Genomic DNA, 16759 nt, shown 5'->3' on the forward strand with positions numbered 1-16759 from the left:
AAAAACTTTGATTGGAAAGTATACCCCTTACGTTGACTTTGTCTTTAAAGTTTTTTTTTCTCTCTTCTGTTCGTACGAAAAAAAAAAAAATAAAAAAAAAAACAACAACAAAAAAGGTGCGAGAGCGGATCCTTCGGCAGCGTCGACTCCGGAGAGGCGAATCGCGGGTCGCGAATCTCCGGCTCCTTCGACCGCCAGAAGTTCCCGTCGCGATTCCCTCGCCGACAAACCTCCGGTAATACCCCAGAAAATTCCAGAACCGACACTCCCCGTAGCCGCGGGTATCGTCGGACCCACCGGTGAAATTCTGGAGCCAAGTTTCAACGGTGATTTATTTAAGGAATTCCAAAAACAGAAACAACGGCTGCAGGAAACCATACAGCTCAAAGAAAAGGAACGCGACGAACTCGTGAGACAACTCGCCGCCCCTGCGGTCAACCCTCAGGCCAACGACAACCGGCTGCAGGACGACACGTGAGTGATCGAACAAATTTCGAATATCTTTTTTTTCAATACCGTGAATATTTCCGGTGTACGGTAATCGAATTGATCACATTTCCTCTCTCGTAGCACGTTATTCCGTACGTGCAACGAATACAAAAACCGAACGGAAATACCGTGCTTCTTTTTCTCTTTTTGTTCAAAACTCATTTTCTACGCAAGTTCGACATGAACTTGGTCGAATTTCACAGCGTGTTCAACCATGCAAGTTGTAATATAATGTAATAGTTTGCCGTACGGAGCCGTGCGCCCGAACGAAATCGAAATCATATTATAATCGTTTCGGGTTCAATGCCTGCGGCTCGCATCGTCACTAATCGTGGCGAGCCTCGCAATAGCATTCGCCGGATGCGGGATGCACTTGTGTATATCGCGTTACTCACATCCGTAAAACTGCGCCACCATGTGTTTTTCCATCGCGCGTCTCGTCTACGGGGTGTCTTGAAATAAAATCTACATAATCCTCGCGAGCCCCGATCGACGCCGTGTTTTGATTAGAATTTTTCGGCGGACGTCGTCATTGAAAAAATTTGATTAGCTGGATGTGGACACCTTGTTACGTATTACGTCTCGAATATTCATTATCAATATTAATGACGTTTCTCCGGACGTTCATCGCGGTAGAATCTTACGCCTCATTAGGTTTATAATTGTCGAGTCTCTTCCAACGTTCGCAGCTAGAAAGAACCCGAGCCCGAAAATTCGCTGTACACGACAGACGCGAGTGAATAGTTAAAAATGACCCGGTATCGGAACTTGAAATTACGTTATCTCGATTCGGACGAGGACGAATCAACGATAGAAAATCATAACGAGCACCGGTCTGCGTTATAACGGTTACAACGATCAATTGGTGTACAGTAGATTAATTCGGCGTCAAGAATCCGATGATAAATCAATAGATCTCTGGTACTGTAAGGTCGTATGAATGCGTGCGCGAGTTTCTGACTAGATAAATCTGGTCAGTATTTACGGTCGAGATCGAGTAGACAGGTATGAAAAGGAATTCTTGTTCTTAATTTTTTTATTACCTGTACGGCGAATTTATTCAACCAGTGGTATCTACACCAGCAGCAGCAGCAGGAGCGGTAACAGGATTTTTTTTCTGTACATTTCCGATGCATAAACTATACATGTGTACGAATATCACATTCGTGGGTGATGGATCATTTATATCTAGAGCGCGTAATATTTATTTTTCTCTATTCTTATTTGATTTTGAAGTGTGTATTTAATTTTCTAATAATTTCAAACGGTGCGAGTTTACTTGCGGTGTACTCGTTGCACTAATTTGAACGCATAAATTTCAATTGATAAGAAGTTGAGATATCTTTCTGTTTTACGGCGAGTGCACTTCGAGGAATTTCATCGCAGTAAAGCCAAAGTAAAACAGCGTGACGTGTTGCGAATGCAGGTTGTTGCAGTTGCTCCTTTTTATTCAGGTGCATTATGCCGATTCGTTTTAACCGTACGTATAATTTACGCGCTATAATAGAGAAAAATTTTAAATGCTGATTTTCATTGTAAAATCATCATCGTATAATAAATATATTATAATTGTAATTGATCAATTAACGCAATCACGATACCATTAAAAAAATAATTTTAGAATTGTATGTTGTATTTATGCAGTTCGTAAACATCTGTGAAGAAATAATTGAAACGGAGTGGTTCGAATGCACTTGTGAAGCGTTTTATTTTAAAAGAGAATTTTTGTAGACGCGTTAACAAGCTGAATTAACGCGAGTAAATACCGACTCGAGGTACTCGAAACACTTGAACTTGAAACTGCAGCACAAGCAGCATTAAAACGCAACTTATCTCGGGGTACCTACTTGCCTCGTATGTCGCCTCAAACGATCTCAAAAAGTTTTTTTTTCCTCCGTTTGTCGTATAATTTCGTGAATTCAAGTGCTCCGATCCACTTGCTGCAGATTAGTATCGCGTAAAATATAAAATGAGAAAAAAAAATGATCGTATTCCCCGATGAGGTCATCGACGTTTCGTTTACACTGGAGCAAATTTGAGCCAGCCTGATGCAGGATGTGTCACATGTCTTTTAACGAAAATAAAAGAATTAAAAGTAATTTCGTACACATGTATAAAACGCACAAAGGGTCTGACGGGATCTCAGACGAAACGAATCAAACTAATTGAAGACATGACTATTCAATACGTAGAATTTAAAATTGAACTTCTTGCAATTACGATTGAAACAACAAATCATTCATTCAAAAAAATCATGATAGAAAAATTGTCACATTCTTCTCCCTCTCTTTTCTCTATCTTTTTTTTTTTTTTTTTTTTTAAACAGTGTACTTGTAAAGTACGGTAGAATGAAAATCATGCCGGGTATTGTTCGGAGGAGGTTTCGTTGGTTTTTAACATTTTGATAAAAATCTTGCGACGACATCGTTTCAAACGGACTCCGGTATAGTTACATACAAAGTTCGGTTCCGATGGCTGCACATGAATTCGAAGGTCATTTATTTCCGGGACATTCAATCGCCATTTATTAAACGTCGCCGCGCGTGTAATAATTATTCACACGTACAGCTGGGAAAAAAGATTTGAAAGAAAGAAAAAAAAAATAAAAAAAAATAGTCGACGGAGTATATCAGTCGATTCGAATTATCCAGCGATCGTGTATTCGGCAACGATTCATTTTCTGCTCTCATTATTTTCCGTATTAATAATCGCTGCACCGCCGTGTACTTATACAGCATACAGTCTGCGGTTTTTTTGCACTTCTTTATAGAACAAAGACTGCCTTTAATGAGAAATTTTATACTCAGCTTCTCGGAATGAAATTCAACTGACGATAAACGATTTATTTCACGAATAAAAATACCTACGTATCATATTGATATTCTCGTTATAAATTCATTCGGTTAGGTATACAGGAAAGTGAAAGGGATTCGTATAATGCATGCATATTTTAAAATTGCTCATGGAATGAAAAAAAAAAAAAACTCTTTTATACGTCAGACGATTATCGTATTCTCTTCTAGTCTTTCTAATTCCAAATCTTGGCTACCGAAAATCAGGCAATCCAACGAACGAACGATCTTCGGTGTCTGATTCTATTTCCATACCGTAAAAAGAAAATTTGAGATACACGAACGCTAAATAGTGTTCATAGTTTTACGTTTACAATGAAAAACTCGGCGCACAATAACTTGTGGCGATTGCGGGTGTCGCGAGACGCCGCGGTGTAAACCGTCACCGTCACCGGCCAGTGGTCATTGGTCACTCCATTTCTAGTTCGGTCTTGTACTCGTTACTTAACACTACTATACGGGGACGTGAAGGCCAAACGTGACACGCATTCCCACGTGCATTTTTCTCTCTCTTTTACCTTTTTTCTTTTCTATCCCAACTATTTCTATTTCTATTCTCAACCTTTCGAAGTGCGACAGTACGCGAATGTAAGGTGCACGGTGTCACCTGCGATTACATCAATGGAGGAAGGAAAAAATTGTTATCGTCGCGATATGAAACGATAGCGCGCGGTGACCTGAAATTATACGATGATATAACGAATGCACCGCGACTGCAATATCTGCGTCTTTTACAAAACACGCGCGCACGTTGTTCGTCTATCTACACGGTTCGCTCGATTGTGCCCCACGAGTTTTATACGCTGTAGTCGCAACATTCCCGCATACGTATACGTGAACACAAACGCAAACGCACACACCTGTGCGATTCAGTGATCGTGATTGCGGTGCACATGATACAAACGCGTTCACGTATACTTTGCTTCACGTGTATTATACACATCATACATCGGAATGAGAGTGTGCAGCTGATTCAACCGTGAGCCGGAGCAATTTTACGCACAACATAGCAGTTGTTCGATTCCCTCGTTCTCCGCTGTACAAAACTTCGTTACTCAAACAATATTGTTACCAACGATTAATGTGGTTTAAATTTTTATTGCACGCGAATACCCATATACGCGATTCACAAGCAATAAAAGCACCGGGCATAAAATTGTTCTCTGAAGTATGAAAGGTGCAGCACCAGCACCAGCGCCGGCACCGGCACCGGCACCAGAACCAGCACCGGCACCGGTACCAGTACCAACAATTCTTCGTCGTCGACGTCGTGGGGTTCCGTAGGCACCCGGACGAATCAACGGACCGACATACCGAACGGATGGACGAACGCGACGAACAAGTAAACGCTTCTCCACTAGTCAGCTGCTGCTTGGTGCTCACTGTCAGATGTACTTCGACTGGCGTACCTTGCAGAGATTGTCATACCACACCTCACGGTTCACAAGTTGGAGTGCATTTTTCGAAAAACTGAGAGCGAGTTTCGTCCCTCGGTATCCGAAAATCTGACACAGACTTTTCGTCGCGATGTTCGAATTCCTCTGACGATCGATGGATCGTTGATCGATAAAATTTGTATCGGAATTACCGCGTAACGATGATACGTTACGAATGACGCATTATTTTATTAATACAAAACCGCGACGCCCTATACGCGATAAAACGATGACGGATGTGGATTTTAATTTCTCTGTAACATACGTGAGTGAATAGCTCGATCGTCGATGAATACAAATTGGAACGTTCTCCGACTATTGATCCACCGAAAAACTCAGTTGCTACGAATTTTACGTCCAGTAAAATCTACTAGGAATACGACAGTGAAAATTCATAAATCTCTCGCCGGTGATAATGGCCGAAGCAGTTTGAACCGTTATTGGAGTTCTTTGTCTAACAAAAAAAAGAAGAGAAAAATGGTGACGATCCTGACCGTAAATAAATAAATTAGAAAAAAAAAGGAGTCAGCACGGTGAATTCGAAGACAGTGGAAGGATACGGCTGAATAAATATTTCGTGAATAACAGATAGAGTATAAGAAAAAGAAAAACGAGTGAATATGATGTACCACAAGCCAACGACACCGCGATTTCGTATAGCGGAACGCGTCAGTGTTTCCGTAAACAGTCGTCCGGTATACAGTAAGCAAAATAGTCATAATGGCACCTGTAGCGTTCGAAGTGCTTGTTCAACGCCGCCCTGTGTAACACGGTAAATTATCTGTTAATATATTTAATCTGCTAACAATTTTCAGCATCTGAGCGTCGATCGTTCGATTGAAAATCATTTTTTCATCTTTGCCAAAAATTTATTCGCTTTCGAAATCTGATCAGTGTGTCCCGATCCTTGAATATCAATATTCAGATCCTGACGCAAATTCAGCTGCCGATTTATCACGAGTCGGTCATTTTTTTTCTTCAATTTACAAATCGGCTACTGCATCATTCTTGCAAAATTAGCCGTGAATGATATATTCAGGGATTCTGCAGGCGTTTTATTAACGCCTCTTGCCACTAATAAATCACATCTTGTTTGAATAATAATCGCCGAAGATCGAGCGGTCTGCTGACCCCGCGTCCGACTGCACATACCGCAGCAGGATATCAAAGCGCAGTTTCTGCACGCGCCGTGCTGCAGCGAAAAAAGAACCTGCATCACGTTCGATTATAATATTCACATTTCATTTTGCTCCGACGCACATGTGCATGCGTTTGGTGCAATAAAAACGAACCGTGTCTACGCACTACGTTTTTCAGTTTCATTATCGTTGATTTTGTTATTTTTATCGCATGGACGGTAATTGGGGATCGGTTTTAAAGCACCTACGACTATAATATGAATAGCTGCTATCGCTGCTGCTGGTGGTCAGGAATTTCCTCGATTTTCAGTTAGATCGTATTGAGAACGTCGTGATATACTTGTAGTAAATATATAGGGAAGTAACCGGACTGTGGAGAGGCAGCGTCTCCCGCGATGCACCGTAATTTCTAAGCTCGTACGTACGTAACGTATGTATATTAGAATCGGGAATTCTACGCGGCAGATGCGCCGGTAACGGTGTTTCACTTTATGTAAAAACCATAAAAAAAAAGAAAATGTAAGAAAAAAAAAAAAAAACAGCTCGAATAAACGATAGGCTTTCTGAAAAAACGAAAGATAAGCAAAATAAAAAACTCTACTGCGTTCCTCATCTTGTACGGTAGACAGTGAGTGAGTTTGTCACTTTAATGAACATAAATAGAAACAGAAATGAAAGATGATATGCAGATTCAGCTTCGTTCTCGCTTATAATCCTTTCTACCGCACACGCTATGAATTTCGAAGTAATCTTTATTACGTTTCATTTTCAGGATGAAACAACCTTTGAATAGCAAAGGACCGTCGCCCGTACATACCAGTACGCCGAGCAGATCCGGAATTCAATCTCCTAAACCCGCGACTAACGGTACAGCTGATCCCTCGTTGTCGTAAGTTTCATTCGAAATTACACAGATTAAGAGCAAAGAATCAGAAAAATGAGATGTGTCGACACGATCGTCACCGAGTGACGATACTTTTTTGATTGTATTTTTAATTTTTAATTCTTAATTTCTAATTTTTCTTTTCCCGTGGCGATTTTACAGCAGGCAGAACTCGACGTCCAGCAATTTTTACGACCAAAGAATACACGACGGGATCTACGACGCTGCGAAAACTGGTATCAAGGTAAGAAATTAAATATGGAAACTATATTATTACGAGTCGCATGTATTCGTGAATGTGGGGGGTAAAAAGTTGACGATGTTCTGCGACGATCGTTTGCCGAGGGAAAATTAAAGAAATTCAGTTGGCGATGTTTCCCCACTTCCTTTGCGACTGATTTTTCTAGCGTTTGTAATCTGTAAACCGCATGTGCCGAGATATTCTTCGAATCATACTCGCCTACTTTTATATACGTCGACACCGCGTTGCACTGAGAGTAAAATAATATTTACTCGTTCTGCGATATGGACATTGATAAAATAATTCTCATCTCTTCGTCTCCCGCAACGTAACGTTCCTCGAATTATTTTTTTTTAATACAAATGACGAATCTATGGGAGGGAAAATTTGTTAAGAAAAAAAAAAAACTAGGTTTGTCGCGTACACGATATCGCAGTGAATTTTTTAACAGACGAGCACCGAACTGCAGCTGTCGTGGAAGTCTGACCCGGCATCGAAAGAAATTAGAGAACACTGATGATACAATTATCACGGTAATTAATCGCTAATTGCAAACGATCGTTAAACTGCTAACGAACGCTAATCGACCTTTTGACATCCTCGGTGTAGAATCATCGTGCTTTTTTCGTTACCCATTTAATGCACTCACTGGTTCGACCGTTCGTAGGGTGACTATTTTTTTTTTTTTTTTTTTTTTCGCTGAAACGAAACGAGAAGAGGAGAAAAATAAAAACGTGAGCAGGAATTCGTACGAAATGAATTGCGGTTCGGTACAGAGAAAGCGACGTACGACAATTGGGCGAGGAATTTATTGTACTTACTTACGTGCAGGATGTGACGAACTGAAATACTTGTCACATAAAGGCGAATTCAATTCAATTCGCATTCAAATTCAATTGAATAATTATTTTTACAGCCGCAGAACGTAAGTTGTACACCCTATTGTCTGCGAACGGGAAAACGAAAGGAAATATTTTTTGCTATCTTTGTTATTCCTTTCGAAGACAATAACCACCTGTTGCGGTGAGCGATGCCACGATGATACATAAAAAATAATGCAAATGATATTGTAAAATCTGAAGAGATCGGAAATTCATTGATATTCGTAACGAATTAGATACGATAATGTTTTTTGCACTTATAAAGAAACCAGAGGAGTCGGTCACGGTTGATTTTTCTGTCATTTTTTTTTCTCAATCGTTACAATTCCACGGGTGGTATAATGCAATGTGGGGTAATCTCTATCTCTGGTTGTCTTATACGTTGGCAAAACCGCGATTGTACCTGCACTTATTCGACGTTGAAAACTATTTTGTCCTAGATTTTATCCTCATGACGAATACGTCGGACGGAAAAACTTACGCGTGTCTAGTTGAAGGGAAATAACGAGAAATAAAAAGATTCCGTAAATCGCAAAAATATTCATGCGACGCAATTTGTTGTTCGGATGATCTGATATTTATATATATATTTTTCAATGATGAATTGCAAGGACGATACCCACGCGAAAATACGGATGTCATAGTCAGTCTTATTCGTTAAAACGTTTCGTATTGTGTCTTAATTATACGACTGACGCGATCTCATATAATATTTTATGCATCAAAATATGAGACGATCGCGGAGTTGGAAAAATTGTTGGAAACTTTTGTATGATCTTCATCTCGTGTGTAAAAGAAAAAGAATCGCCCGCGTTACACCGTGTGTTTGTTCATCAATTATCGTCGCACCCGTACGTGATGATGTATGTTGACTATGCGGTTTTATTGTCATTGGGTGAGAAACCGAAAACGGAAAAGTTTAGGTGGGTGGTGCTGATGAGTATAGGCATTCACGATTGAATATGTTTTACGTGAATTTAATCATTGATTATACATCACCAGCATCACATCCTGACGCTATACGTGGAGATTTTTTAGAGACTACAGCCTCAGATTTCTTTCGATTTGGCGGTCGAGAATCACGATTGTTTTTTATTCGTATCCTTGAAATATTCTTATGTATTTCGACCCCAGGAATCCGAATTCACAAGTTAAATTGATATATCTATGAAAATGATCGAGTTATCGCCATTTTTTCGCTTTTTGGAGCAGATAAAAAAAGAGGCACCCCTTGGATTTTTGCGGTTTCGGGATTTACGATTAAAAAAAATTTTCTCACTAGATTCTGATGTATTTTGACCTCAGGAATCCGAATCTGAAAGAAAATTCGATCTATCTCTAAAATTGACCGAGTTATCGCCAATTTTCAGCTTTTTGGGGTCAAAAATAAAAAATTGAGTTTTCAGTCTAAATTGAAGTAATTTGAGCTCAGAAATCCGAATCCGAAAGAAAAATTGATCTATCTCTAAAATTTATCGAGTTATCGCCGTTTTTAGGCATTTTTTGGCATAAATTTGAGGATATCTCGAAGGGAAAAAATCGTAGCTCAATTTGGACAACGGATTCGTGTTCCTGAGGTCAAAATACATAAGAAAAGTGCCATACGATCAATTTTTTAAAATAAAAATTTTTGGTCAAAATTTGAAAAAATCGTAAGGGGTACCCCTTGGCAAAATCTCAAATTTTGACCAAAAATTTTTATTTTTTTTAATTGATCGTATGGCACTTTTCTTACGTATTTTGACCTCAGGAACACGAATCCGTCGTCCAAAATGAGCTACGATTTTTTCCCTTCGAGATATCCTCAAATTTATGCCAAAAAATGCCTAAAAATGGGGATAACTCGATCAATTTTCAAGATAGATCAATTTTTCTTCCGGAATCAGATTCCTGAGCTCAAATTACAATAATATAGATTAAAAAATCAATTTTTTATTTTTGACCCCAAAAAGCTGAAAATTGGCCATAACTTGGTCAATTTTCAAGATAGGTCAATTTTTCTTTCAGATTCGGATTCCTGTGGTCAAAATACGTCAGAAAAGTGTAATACAATCAATTTTTAAACCACTTTACTTTTGGCCCAAAAATCGATTTTTTGTTTGCTCAAAAATCGATTTTTTTTTGGTTTTTCAACAGTAATCTCATGTATAATCAGCTCAGGAATCCAAATCTGAAAGCTAAAATCATCTACTCATGCAGTCGATCAAGTAATCATCAATTTTTCGCTGTTGGGAGCAGAAAAATTAAGAAATATCGGTTGGTTTTAGTCGTGTACCTACTTTGATTCGTCGCAATCCATGCATGGGTCGAAATATTCGAATTTCTCAATTCACCAGCGAACCCGAGCTAAGCTGGAGTCAGGTAGCCACGGGCGAGGGGGTTTGTTGTGGAGCGTCACCTCTGCTCAGCCCCCAAGGTGACGTCTCACAACAAAACGCTACGCTGCTGGCTACGCTGACTCCAGCAAAGCTCGGGTTTGCTGGTGAATTGAGAAATTCGAATATTTCGACGCAGAGATATCCTCAAATCCATGTTACAAGACGGTAAAATGGCAATAACTCGGTCAATTTTGTAGATTTGTCGCCCAGCTTAGCTGCACTTGCACTTCTATGTGGATGCTGTTGATACTCGGTGAACGGGAACCACGCAATAATTCATCTATACAACACGAATATCTATACATCATATTTGCCGTTCAAGTTATTAAGTTACCGGGCGTCGGTTTTCCACCCACGCATAATATACGGCGCCAGTTCACCTTGGCAATAATCGACGTCTGGAGGAGACCTAGAAAAATATGCACAGCGAATTGTTCGTTAAAAAATGTGAAATAGAATGAATCGTACGAACGAGAAATCGCAGAAAACTATTACCGTTAAGACGACCAAAAAAGTAAAAATAAACGTCGACTAATTAATGAGGAATCAATCAATAAACTTCATCTGACCCTTATAAATAAAATTAAGAAACCATTTCTAATTACATAGGATGTTGTAATAAGGTAGTTTCATATTTCCCGTTCGTTCGCGTGTGTGATAAATAATGCGTTTGATATGAATAATGATAATCCAACGTGAAGATTCGTACGAGATAAATTAATCACCGTTCTCTCTTTTAGATCAACTTACATATATGATCTATATACATGGTATTCATCATAACAGAATATCTTTAATAAAAATATACGAGATGGCAGCAGCGACGCGTGCAACGAGTCTTTCATATTTAACAACTTTTTTTTTTTATTCATTAATTATTTATTTCGTTCTTTTTTTTTTCCTTCCCATGCACTTACCTCATTCGTCGTTGCAGCTGCAACTCTCGTCATCATCAATCACCTGCGCGAAACTTGGCTGATTAGCAAAACAAATACGATCCTGATTTTTATTTTTTTGTCTTTTTCTTTGACACAGAAAGATCCAAAAATTCTCACAAATCAAAGATCTTACGCAACGTCCATTTTTACCTTCGAAATACTTTTTTCAAATTTTCAGTCGCACACAGTTTCGTGCGATCGATGTATACCTGCGTGTGAATCATACTTATATTCTTCAGCTATACGTCCAGTTTTTCGACTCTCGTGCTTTGCCGAGAAAAAAATAAGCGAACGAGTTAAAATGAAAAATAAAAAACGGAACGAGCCGATAAAGAGGGGATAATAACTAACGGTTTTATAGCTGCAGTCGGGCGCACCGAGTGCATCAGGTTGATATATAGAATCGGGATTGTGGTGTACCGTGCGTATACGTACATACATATAAAGAGGACACGAAGACGATCTGCATCATGCAAATTCTTACAGGTGCACACGCGGACGGATAGAAGAGGTATAATAAATGGGATAGTCGGATAATCACACGCGCGTAGAAACACAGTCTTCAGATATTCCGTGGTCCGTGACACACTCCGTTAGATATAACATCGCATGTACACGTATTCCCGTATGCACCCGTAGGCATGCGAACGTCGATTTCTAATCGTCCCTATATCCGTGTAAAACGAAGCTACGGAAAGGTGAGCTTTTACGCGATGCGCTCAATTTTTGATCGGGCGAAGTGAGCTTTTTTTTTCCTCGCTTCTTCTACTTCACATCGAAATCTTCACGAAATCAGTCTTACCCTACTTACGGACAACGCTGCAATCGGTCTTATCATTTTTACCGCAACGTTCTCCATCGTTTCACAATTATTGCATTCTTCTAAACTTTGATCTCTGCGACAGCGTGAAAACTTCCAATTTCATCATCGGTCGTAAAAAATTATTTAGGGTATCGGAACTAGAGAACATCGGAATCCGAGTGAAGAACGTACGTACGTTCGATGACTCAAGAATTGATCATTTTTATGAGTATTCTCGATAGCCGATGATAAAATATATACGACGAGTCGACGTTCGATATCTCAGTTATATTTTCCGTCAATCAGACCTCTTAAAAGCATCGAGCAATTAAAAATAAATAAATAAATAAATGAATGAATAAAAAGTTACTACTCCGCTCGTATATCCTCTGAGGTATAACCAGTCGTGTAAATATATCTACGCGTATCACACTAGCTTTGAAAATTAAAAAAAAAAAAAAGCGATCATCGTTTAACGAAGTTGCAGGATAATTTTCACATTCCCTCTCGATTTTTTTTTCTCTCTTCGTTTCAAAATCCCACTCAAGACGAGGAGATTATCGTACAATAATATATCGGTCCATCGGACTCACGTAACGCGAGATCGGATTAAAAATTGACAAAATAATTGAATCCGATCATTTCGGAGGTCCCCGTTCATAACGTCGCGTAGTTCGAAATTAGCGAGTTGGCGAATGTTCGGCAGATTACATCGATATTCGTCTCACGATTTTATGAAAACGGTACTTCTTCCCAAAAAAAAAAAAGATACCGTCGTACCACACGCATCGGCGGTGGCACGTAGACGATCTACAAGTATTTTCCGTTGCGATTAAATCGCAAACATCTCGTGCGATCATCCGTATATCTGTCCACCTTATGTACCAACTGACATAATAAGTTCGTAAATACTCGAGAACGTTACATACACCTTTTATTTTCACACACCCAAAATTTATATGTATGTATGTATCTGAAATCTTGTTGGATGCGTTAGTCATCGCTCAATCTCGGTATTTATCGGCCTTGAGTAGCCAAGAGAAAAAAAAATAAAAAAAATCTAACAGCTGTTGGAAGATAGAGTGGGGTACCGCGTAGGTATATGATCGGAAATTAACACCGTGTAAAATATTGCGATAATAACTCCGATCCGATACTCGTTGCGATTGACGTATTCGGTCGGGTTACGAGCGATCGATCGTATTTAATCTCATTATACAGAATTTTCTTGATTTTTATTGCGATGAATTTTCCACAGCAGCGAACGTACGGCGCGTTCACTTGTATTGTGAATCTAGATTATCTTTTTTTTTTTTTTTCTCTTTGGTTTCGATTTTATTATTCCTACGCGAGGACGCGATAAAGCCATAAGTTTGACCTAATATGGAACCCGCGTCTCCAAAGCTGGAGAGAATACATAGGTATGTCTTTGCATGTGTGGCGTACAGTTTATGCGGATATAATATAAAGTTAACGAAGTAGAGAATTGCGGAGAGAAGTGAAGCGGGGATTCCCCGTATCGGGGGACCTCGGAGCTTCTGACTTCTTGGCTCTTTGGCGCCGATCCGATGCGGAGACGTCAGGGTTCTTGGGACTCGAGGACTTGGACTCCGAGTCTCGACTCTCTAGATCTTAGTTGTGGTTCGCCGGCTGACTGCTCGTGTCGTTGCCTTATTGCAGCTTGTTATACATCGTAACCGACTTCCACGTACCTACCGTGTACCTACCTGTAAATCGAGGAAATTCGCGATCGTGCGATCGTCATGGATTCGAAAATCTTATCGTTATTATTTTAAAGTGAAGTGTTTGAGAAATTTTTTGTAAAATTGAAGAAATTTCGAGTCGCCGCTACAAATAATATCGGACATGTCGTCTTCGACGAACACTCAAGCGGCCATAAAACGTCTCGAAGCTTTGTTCAGGGATGTAAAAATATCACAACCGAATACCGTGAACACGGGTATCAACGGTGACCTAATAACGATAGAAACAAAGGTGAATAGGTGCTGCGATGTTCACGGAAAACACGCCAAAGAGAATTGCAACAGTCGAAGGGGGTCCCTGGGAAACATTCTTCTTCATACCAGAAGAGAGTCGGTTAATCAACCGAGGGAAAGTTCACCGGGTCCCGTAACTTCAAACAGAAGGAGCTCTCTAAGCATTCCGATATCTCCACCCATACGGGAATTGCATCCCTCTTCCTTTCCGAATACGTTGAGGAGAAATCCCCTCGGCGCATCCATGAACGCTATCAATTACACGAGGAAAGAATCACTTTCTAATAATTATTATGGATCACCTTCCGGTCTGAGAAGAGACCCTGTGGGAAGATCGATGGGATGTCTGAGAAGGGACACAACGTTGAATTACAACAGTCCGTTGAGACGTGATTACGTCGCGAAGTCGATGACCAATCTTCAGAAGTCGTCGTCTCCGAGTCTGAGACGCGATTCGATCGGTAATTCGAACATCAATTTGAACGCCGGTTTCGGAAACTCTTTTCAGGGTGGCCTGAGAACCACCTGGAATACTTCGAACGGGAACATGAGATCTAACATTTCCGGATCGAATGGAAACCTGAAAAGTTGCTTGGCCGGGTCCAACGGAAACCTCAGAGGAAATTTAAACGTCACTCTGAGACGGGATCCGATAATCGGATCGAACGGTAATTTGAAAAAAGACACGTTGAGCGTTCCGATCAAAAGAGATACCGCCAACATCAATTCGTACAACGGAAACAGAAGGGCGTCATTCGATCGGAGAAGATTCTCCACCGATTCTCTGGAGAACTTGAAGAGAAATTCTTGGGATCCGGGGCGCAGAGGGTCTTCCGGATCTTCGGGCGGATGGGATGACCCGATTTGGGAGGAACGCGAGATCGGGAATAATAACGAAAAGGTAAAGAGAAAAAATGGTGAAAAATTAAAACGGATCCCCCATTACTCTCCGCGTATCATTGAGCGACGAACTCACGCGTTCTGTTACCTGCGCGTTACAATATGTATCTGTAGCGAATAACGCGAATGTGTTCGATGAGGTCGCGGTTTCCTTGGAAGGAATTTATGAGAGTACATAGAGACGTGCACGAACTATAGACACGGCTGCGTAAGAGGTCCAGTATCGCTATAGGTATAATAACGTAAGTTTCGCAACCTGTTGGTGACTAACCACCGACCATCTGACCGCCATTCAGGATACCCTGTGACTGGACGGCAATGGGCAATGGACATGCACGGTGCGTTCGTGACACCGTCGCGATGACGTCATTTTACCAAATAAATCCGCGTAACGCTTACGCTATATTTTTCATCAGTCCTGTGAAAAATTGCAATCGACGACGTTACTTCCTTTATTTTATTGCGAACTTACGTTTTCGACATTTTTTATGTAAAATTTTTTCGCAGGCTTTATTACCTCTCGCACATCTCATTCGCGATGAACGCATCGTCGCGAATAGAATCGCGCGCCTATCCTGCACGGATCATACTGTTCAAATATTGACTCCCGATTCGCTCACCTCCGCTTCTTATTTCCTTTTTTCTTTGAGGCCAGGCATTTTTTGGACATCGCATATTTTTTTTTATTCTCCAATTTTTATATTCAACGTATTTTAGAAAGCTGAACGCTTTCGGTTCGCTCACGTATGAAAACAAGCTCGACGACGATTCAACTCGCTCGACTTCTCCCCACGCCTCGTTCGGCTCTGCATTTCAAGAATGATTCCCTTTTTTTTTGCTTCCGCATAATTTTTCCAGTGGCATGTGATGGGGGCAAAAAATGAATCGCGGCCACCTGAATTATGGACATATCGCGATAATACCTGGTTTCCCTGTGATAATTCACGTTACACACAGCTAATTATAGCGAACAGTGCGCGCGATTAGTCATCGCGATTACATGCGAGAGTTTGTTTTCGAAAAAATAGCTGATTACATGCTTAAAGATTTTCGCCCACGTTGTGTCGGCCTCTGGATAAGGTACGGTTCCAGTTTAACGCATTTGACACACGCGAAGATGATGGAAAATAAGAAAAAAAATAAATAAATAAATTAAACGCCGGTGTGCGAGAGAATAAAAAAGGAAAAACAACTTTGGATGGACATGCGTCATTGTAGGATGGATCTATTATGCTACTCGAGTCATACTTAGCTGTGCAAAGCCTGTGACAATCTGGTTGAACAAAGATTAATTTATATGCAAGACAATGAGGAGGCCTTTCAGCGACCCATTTATGTGCAGAAAATCGGAATCGCTTAGAGAACTTTATTTCTAGATCGATTATTTTCATCGGACGTGTATCGATTATTTGATCAATCCGCCGTATGAAGTGTACCGCAACGATAATAATTCCAAATCTCCAACCGAAACCACCACCAATTCGATTTTGTTTTTCAAATTGTACCGTTAATAATTCTATGAATAACGATGTACACATGAAATAATTTTATCGCGTCGATAATTATCGAAAGATTATCTGCGTATCGGTTGAGAAAAAATTCTACTCGTTTGATTTATCTTGGTTAAAATTAATTCTTTCTTTCGCCTTGTTCTTTTTTCAGGTAAGTGATCGCTGAAGATCGAACGATTTTTTTTCGCGCAAGTACCTGTAATAATTCCAATTCCACGTGATACACTACCCGTTTTCCCTCTCCAGTTCGGATCGGTGAGTAGACGATTACGACTGAAAATTTTTCCGATCGTTGATTGCGCTGGAGACACA

At 40.2% G+C, this 16759-nt stretch overlaps 1 protein-coding gene across 4 annotated transcripts in view; it reads left to right on the forward strand.

Annotated features, from left to right (window-relative positions):
- LOC105688123 (WD repeat-containing protein 47) overlaps window positions 1-16759 on the forward strand; it is a 58669-nt gene that overhangs the window by 21532 nt on the left and 20378 nt on the right. For all 4 annotated transcript variants that reach the window (XM_020853477.2, XM_012404187.3, XM_048659382.1 and 1 more), the window contains exons 3-5: window positions 117-474; window positions 6689-6805; window positions 6962-7043. In XM_020853477.2, coding sequence (XP_020709136.2) covers window positions 117-474; window positions 6689-6805; window positions 6962-7043 — 557 coding nt within the window. The remainder of the gene's footprint in view (window positions 1-116; window positions 475-6688; window positions 6806-6961; window positions 7044-16759) is intronic.

The sequence above is a fragment of the Athalia rosae genome, chromosome 8 (assembly GCF_917208135.1).
Source record: "Athalia rosae chromosome 8, iyAthRosa1.1, whole genome shotgun sequence".
Lineage (NCBI taxonomy): Eukaryota > Metazoa > Arthropoda > Insecta > Hymenoptera > Athaliidae > Athalia > Athalia rosae.